The 8,068-nt window shown below is 42.8% G+C and overlaps 1 protein-coding gene across 1 annotated transcript; it reads right to left on the bottom strand.

The window, feature by feature from the left end:
- Positions 1-6,160: 6,160 nt before the first annotated feature.
- On the bottom strand, positions 6,161-7,753 carry LOC140720579 (uncharacterized; the record flags this gene model as incomplete). Its single annotated transcript, XM_073035414.1, has 1 exon — positions 6,161-7,753. A coding segment is annotated over one exon (1,002 nt), but the record flags the coding sequence as incomplete, so codon positions are not given.
- Between the last annotated feature and the right edge of the window lie 315 nt (positions 7,754-8,068).

Genomic DNA, 8,068 nt, shown 5'->3' on the forward strand with positions numbered 1-8,068 from the left:
TCATAAATGTGTAAAGTTTAGTTCAGCTTCACTTCAGAATTTCCAAAGCAACACCCAGTCAGTCAAATTGCTCCACACAATTATAATAGCTTATTACATTTTTTTCCATTTTTGTACTATATATATGTATATTCTTATTTTAAATCACAATTGTTAAAATCTATTGTTATGAATTAGGTTCTACTGCTACCGCAGGGACAACAAATTTCTTGACACATGCCGGTGCTATTAAACCTGATTCTGATATTGATATGGGAGACACACCACCGGTCACCTGATCCCAGTTACTGCAGATCGTAATGTGAGATTGAAGCATTTTCCATATATTTGCTTTCCACTGAAATGACAGCAGTTCAGTTTCCTTCTGTGGTTCCGAAGCAGAAGCTCAGTCTGTCTAATATTTCCACACAATTAAAATGGGGAATTTGTTTATTATCATCACGTACTGAGCTACAGTGAAAATCTTGCCTGATGTACCATCCACACAGATAGATACATCACAACACTACATTGAGCTGATATACGACAAAACACTCACTGTAACTAAGCATTGTTGCTGCTGTTACGAACCCCGTAACTGGGTCACTTACCAGCAAAGATAGAGAGGTCTGTTGAAGTCTGATGGCACTATTTTTAAAAGTCTTTATTCATAAAGGGGCACAAAAATAGGATTAATACAAATAATCAGATAATATATGTCGTCAATACTCAATCTAAAGCGCGGGTATAATCATAATCATCAATAAGAAATAACTCTATCGTTTGTCTAGGGGTTACTGTATTGTCCGATGAAGAAATAAAAGTCAATTGTCATTAAAGATGCAGCTCTTTTTCGGGTTGGGGAGAGAGACTTGCCCGGGTCTTTTGATGAGGCCAATCCGTTGAGTCGGGGGAGTTGGTTCCCCGTTGTTAGTTCAAAGTCGTTTTCTGTGGTATCAGCCACCGGTTCCCAGACAAGGGAACCGAACGCATGTGGCTTCCTTCAAATGGCTTCCCGCTATTACGGGATCGCTAGCGTTTCTTCTGATGCGTTTGAGGGGCCGTCTCTACAGCCCCTCTTTATCTTGACTCGCAGGGTATTAGATGTCAATCAGGATGGGGGTGATGCAATCTCTCTCTCAACCAGCCCACTTTGCCCGAGGGCTTGCACGTATCCTAGTCCCCAATCCATAAATGTGTCTCCAAGAGACAATGGCCAATGTTGCGTCATTTTGCATCGCTGGGGAACGAGGCATTCGGCACGTCTCTCTCCCATTTCCTGGGTCCACTGACCCAACCCACTAGTGCCCTTGCGATTCTCACAAAGGAGGGGGCTGCGGGCATAACACTGCAGAGAAAGTGCAGTGCAGGTAGACATATGGAGCAGGGTCACGTCGTTACACTGTGAGATCGAGTCCATTTTTATCATTCATTTGGCTTATAACTGCAGACAGGAAGCCATCGTTCAGTCTGGTGTTACGCACTTTAAGGCTTTTGTATCTTTCTGCCAATGTGGGAGCGGGTTTGCAGCAAGAATGTCCAGGTTATGAGCTTCTTTGTGTACATGGCCTGCTTTTCCGAGGCAGGGGAAGTGTAGGAAGAGTCCATGGAGGGGAGGCTTGTGTCTCTGATGTTCTCTGTTTTCGAAGTTCTCTGTTGTTCCTTGCAGTCATGGGCAGAGCAGTAGCCATACGAATTACATTGTTGTTATATGAAGGCGTGAAGTATCGACAAGAAGCTCAGAGACCTCGGCCTTCACCCTGCCTTGTGTAGCTGGATCCTGGACTTCCTGTCAAATCGCCAGTAGGTGGTAAGAGTGGGCTCCCTCACCTCTGTCTCTCTGACCCTCAGCACACATACCCCACAGGGTTGTTTTTTTGGCCCTCTCCAATACTCTCTGTGCACCCATGACTTGTGTTGCCACCCACAGCTCAAAATCTGCTAATTAAATTTGCTGACAACATTACATTGATTGACCTAATCTCAAATAATAACTTTCAATCGATCAAATGCCTCCTGACAAGGCTCGGTCCTTCTTTAGGAGATTGGTCAGAGGAAGAGCGATAGCAGCAAAGTGCTTACAGAACTTAAGATTACATCCATCCATTCCCAGAAACCTTCTAAGAACCTTCTTAGCAGTCAGAATAGGAACTTGAGAAATTGCCTGAACTTTTGCCCGAACAGGAGCCAGCTTGCTTTGACCTACAACATAACCAGGACAGGTCACAGTGGCATTGTCAAATTCACTCTTAGCCAAGTTAACTGTAAGGTTGTCCTAGGAAAGCCTGTCAAATAGCTTTTCTACTGCAGAGATATGCTCTTCCCAAGTGTCACTCCCTGTGACTAAGTCATCAATATAGGCATCTATATGTTCTAACCCTCAAATTACAGAATCAATCATTCTCTGGGATGTTCCTGGAGCATTTTTCCTTCCAAAAGGCAAAACATTGTATTCATACAACCCAAATGGTGTCACAAATGCAGAAATTTCTCTACCTCTGTCCATCAATGGAACACACCAATACCCTATCAACAGATCAATCTTTGTAAGAAATTAGCTATTCCAACCTTATTGATGCAATCATCCACCCTAGGGATAGGATAGGCATCTGTTGTTGTTACTGCATTTACCTTCCTATAATCAGTGCAAAATCTAACACTATCATCAGGTTTGGGCACAATAACGCAGGGTGAGCTCCAAACTGATGCTGAAGGACTAATATTATTATTTTCCAGCATATATTCAATTCCTGCTCATCCAATTTACACTTGTCTACGTTCATGCGATATGGGTGTTTAATTGGTTTGGCTTGAACAATATCTACATCATGTACTGCGACCCTGGTTTGCTTGGGAACATCAGGGAATAAATCTTTAAACTTCAGAATTAATTCCTTCAGCTGTTGTTGTTGCTTCGGCTGCAGGTGAGCCAAACTGTTATCAGTATTTTCTAGAACAACCGAGTTCATTAGCCTAACTAGGACCATGTTTGGCTTGTGAAAAGTCTCAGACGAGTCAATTGCTTTATTCTCAGGGTTGCCAGTTTCATATGTTTTGACAGCAACACTCACAGATGGAGCCTGCTTGTCAAAATAAGGCTTTATCATATTTATCTGTACCACCTGTGTTAGTGTACGTTGGTCGGGTGCTTTGATAACATAATTCACATCATTAATTTGAGAGACTATTTCATACGGTCCATTGAGATTCACCTGAAGTGGATTTGTCAACATTCTTCAACATAAGGTAAGCACCTTATCCCCCACCTGGTATTTTCTTTCGCAAGCCCTCCTATCAAACCAACACTTCATTTTGTTTTGAGAAATCTTTAAGTTTTGTCTTGCTAGACTACAGGCGTGGAGTAGTTTATCATTGATCTTCAAAACATAGTCTGACAAGTTAACATGTACATCCCCATCAATCCACTGTTCCTTTAACAAGGTCAAAGGTCTCTATGACCAAATACAAATTCAAATGAAGTAAAGCCCAGTTAATCCTGTACCAAATGTCTTATTGGGAACAAAAGCAAATATATTCCTTCATCCCAGACTTTTCCATTTTCAACACAGTATGTCTTTTTTTTGGTATGTGCATGCGTGCGTCCGATGATGTCTTTTTCAAGCCTTTACAAGGCACGGAGTGAGAGAGAGAGAGAGAGAGAGAGAGAGAGAGAGAGAGAGAGAGAGAGAGAGAGAGAGAGATTGTGTGGTACACAGTTTGTCTTAATCATTGTTTTGAGGGTAGAATGAAATCTTTCTAGAGCCCCTCGTGATTCTGGATGGTATGCAGACGATGTAATTTCCCAGTTCATAAATTACCTGCTGGAGTAATCCAAATGTAAAATTGCTTCCTTGATCAGACTGGATTTCTTTAGGAAAACCAAATAAAGTAAAAAACTTGGTAAAGACTTCGCCACAGTTTTAGCTTTAATATTTCCGAGAGGTATTGCCTCTGGGATTCTGGATGCAGTACACATAATAGTTAGCAAATACTGATGGCCAGCTTTAGTCTTTGGCAATCGGCCAGCACAATCCACTATAACTTTTGGAAAGCTTTCACCGAATGCAGGTATAGGCCGCAGTGGGGCCTCCTATCAAACTGACACCGACTTGACAAGTGTGACAGGTTCTGCAAAAGGTCACAACATCTTTCCCCAAATTAGGTATGTAGAAGTATTTCATAATCCTGTTTACAGTTTTATTCACTCCAAAATGTCGTCCTAAGGGCATACTGTGGTCAAAGTTAACATTTCAGTCCCATAAACCTTAGGAACTACAACTTGGTGAACAATTGCCCATTCATCACTCGCAGGTATAGCCGGTGGCCTCGACTTCCTCATTGACACTCCATCCCTGAGATAATACCCTACTGGCACTTTCTTAATCTCATCATCTGAGAGAGTTGTTTCTTTTAAAGCTTCGATCTCAGGGTCTCAGTTCTGATCTGCTATAAACTCCTTCCTAGACAGGGATAGATCTTTCTCATCAGACTTACTACCTGAATCCTGATGAAACAATGAAGGCAGAAAAGTCCCTGACAAGTCATCATAACCTGAATCCTAATTTTGGCTATCACGGGTGTCAGTCATGCTGCACAGAACTGTCTGCGTCGGCAGACTTTTTAGCCATACTTCAAGTTACTGCGCAGGAAGGATAAATGTTAAAATCCATCTGCCAGTCGTCAGTGGTTGGCTTAGTTGTCAACAGCACTGCAGGAACAATGTTACCATCTGCCAGGTCATTCCCTAATAGCAAGGTAACATCTTCCACCAGTAAACTGGAGAATAATCCAATTTTAACAGGTCCCGAAACCAACCCTGACTGTAAAGTTACCTTGTACAATGGCACGGAAACCATACCGCCCCCAATGCCTTTAATAAGATTTACCTCACCATTTTCAGTCTCATCACCAAATTTCTAAACTTTTGTCTGTATGATTCTGGGACGAACTCATAAGCTTTGAGCACAGCCTGTTTCACTATGTCATAATCAGCTGCTTCATCAACTGTCAAAGCAGAATAGGCTTGCTGAGCCTTCCCCTTAATTACACTTTGGAAGAGAAGAGGCCTTTTTTTTTATTTGTTAAGAGGAGTTGTGGTTTCTTGATTATATTTATAACAGCATAACATTCTACTTCAAGTCCAGTCAAGTCACTGTTATTGTCATTTCGAACATAACTGCTGGCACAGTACATAGTAAAAATGAGACAACATTTTTGAGGACCATGGTGTTACATGACACAGTAAAAAGAAACTTATCTGATTTTCACAATATATAGTTTTTTTTTTGCTGTTTACACGTCTTTTGTGTTATCTCCTCTGATTTGTATTTTTTTATTGGAAAATCAATAAAAAGATTGAAAAAGAATGAAATGAGAATAGGCCACTTTAAACTCTGAGCAACCTTCTCAAAACGCTGAAAATATTTAACAACCTCTGCCTCGTCAAACGCAGGTACCAATTTAACTTCCCAACTGGCCTCAAACATCACCAGAGTACCTTTCCTGCAATTTTTCTATCCTTTCCAGCTCGAGCAGCCTCTTTCTTCTGCTTCCTTGCTGTTTTTCTGCCTCTCTACCCTCAAATTGCCTCTGTCTTACTGTAGCTTCCATCTTTAATTTTTCTAACTTCTATGGGAGCTCAAGCTCATGAGGTTTACTTTCAGGAAACACCTCCAACTCCTCCACTTTAAGCACACCCTCAGATACATAATGTTCCGCTATTATCCTCTGCATCTGTGCCCTCCTCATTGTCAATTTCACCTTACAAGTTTTAACGTTTTAGCAATACTCAACAACTCAATCCGTCTGGCATCCTCTAATGCCTCACAGGTTGGCGCTTCCACAAACCTATCAGCATCCGCTGCTGATTTTCCACACATAAATAAATCAAACGGGATTTCCCCAATGAAATCGATAATTAATCAATCAAAACACCCCAAATTTCTTCATATTTCAGATGCAGGCCCCAATTTCATTACGAACCATAACACTTTAGAAACAAACCAGCAGCAAATAGAGTTCACACTGGAGTCTGGCTTTGATGTGAAAACCCCCCTCTTTATTAGTACCTACTTACTATGTAGAAACTTGTGCAAGATAAACAAAAGTTAACAGAGTAATGTGTATATATGTGTATAAAGGTAACTCTAAAACTATTGAGTTTAGAGGAAACAATGGTCTTGAGATGGTAAAATATGAAAGTTCAGTTCATTCATGGAATAGGTGATGAGAGAGAGATATTTGTAATCCAGGCTAAATGTTGAGAGAAGGCAATTATGTCGAATTCCACAGGTTCCATGGTGGTAAAATGAGAGAACAGTCACTGTAGATTTTATCCATCGTAATTCCAAATCCACATACAAATTATCACCGAAAGTGACTTGTCACAAGGAGTATTGTCTTCAAGTGAATTACCTCACCACAGCCATGCAAGGGTTAACACATCAGTTGTCTTCACAGGATATCCCAAATCAGATCCACTCCTATGGATCAAACGAGGTGACAAACACACATTCGATGTACGGTGAATCGATAATTAACCCACCCTTGTGGGCATAGGAAAGCTCCAAACAGTGACCCTTGGCCACCAGTTCCCTGGTTTCAATCCTTCCATTTTTCCTCCTTCATCTCCGTCTGACTCTGAGTGTCTGTGTCCTCGGTTAAAACTAAACAAGCTGCGAGCGATGTAAACAAGCTGCAAGTCCAACTGATTTGACTTCTTTATCTCTCTCTCTCTTAAAATGACAGTCCACGGCAAACGAAACCTCGGGATTCATAACAATGGCAACTCCCCATTGTGAACTGACTGATGTGCCAGTAGTTGGGATGACCGAGTGAATTGCTTCCCACATTCTGAGCAGGTGAACGGCTTCTCCCCAGTGTGAACTCGCTGATGACATTGTTGGTTGGATGACTGAGTGAATCCCTTCCCACAGACTGAGCAGGTGAATGGCTTCTCCCCGGTGTGAACTCGCTGATGTCTCTGTAGGGTGGAAGATTGAGTGAATCGCTTCCCACATTCTGAGCAAGTGAACGGCTTCTCCCCAGTGTGAACTCGCAAGTGACTCTGTAGGTTGGATGACTGAGTGAATACCTTCCCACAGTCTTGGCAGAGGAATGGCTTCTCCCCAGTGTGAACTCGCTGATGTCTATGTAGGTGGGATGACTGAGTGTATCCCTTCCCACAGTCTGAGCAGGTGAACAGCTTCTCCCCAGTGTGAACACGCTGATGTACCAATAGAGTGGATGACTCAGTGAATCCCTTCCCACAGTCTGAGCAGGTGAATGGCTTCTCCCCAGTGTGAACTTGCTGGTGTCTCTGCAGATGGTGTGACCGAATGAATCCCTTCCCACACTCTGAGCAGGTGAATGGCCTCTCTCCAGTGTGAATTCGCTGATGAATCTGTAGTATGGATGACTGAGTGAATCTCTTCCCACAGACTGAGCAGGTGAACGGCTTCTCCCCAGTGTGAACTCGCTGGTGTCTCCATAGTGTGGAAGAGTGAGTGAATCCCTTCCCACAGTCTGAGCAGGTGAATGGCTTCTCCCCAGTGTGAACTGACTTGTGTACCAGTAGGACGGATGACCGAGTGAATCCCTTCCCACAGTCTGAGCAGGTAAACTGCCTCTCCCCAGTGTGAACTCCCTGATGTACTTTTAATTTAGATGAGCAAGTGAATCCCTTCCCACAGTCCAAGCAGGTGAACGGCTGCTCCCCGGTGTGAACTCGCAGGTGAGCCATTATGTCAGATGGCCGAGTGAATCGTTCCCCACAAATTCAGCAGATGACTAGCCTCTGACTGGTGTGTCCACAGGTGGGAAGACTGACTGAATCCTTTCTCACACACAGAACAGGTGAATGGCCTTGCCCAGTGTGAATTTGACTGATGTATCTTCAGTTGAGATAACCGAGTGAATCCACCCCCACTGTCTGAGCAGGTGAACGACCTTTCTCCTGTCTAAAATGACGAGTGTGCCAGTTGGTCAAATGACCAACGTAATCCCTCTCCACAGTCTGAGCAGGAAGGATGGATGATTGAATCCCTTGCCACACTTCTTAAATATCTAGACAGAGACAGCAAAACTGGTG

The sequence above is a fragment of the Hemitrygon akajei genome, unplaced genomic scaffold (genome assembly GCF_048418815.1).
Source record: "Hemitrygon akajei unplaced genomic scaffold, sHemAka1.3 Scf000045, whole genome shotgun sequence".
In the NCBI taxonomy this organism is placed as follows: Eukaryota; Metazoa; Chordata; class Chondrichthyes; order Myliobatiformes; family Dasyatidae; genus Hemitrygon; species Hemitrygon akajei.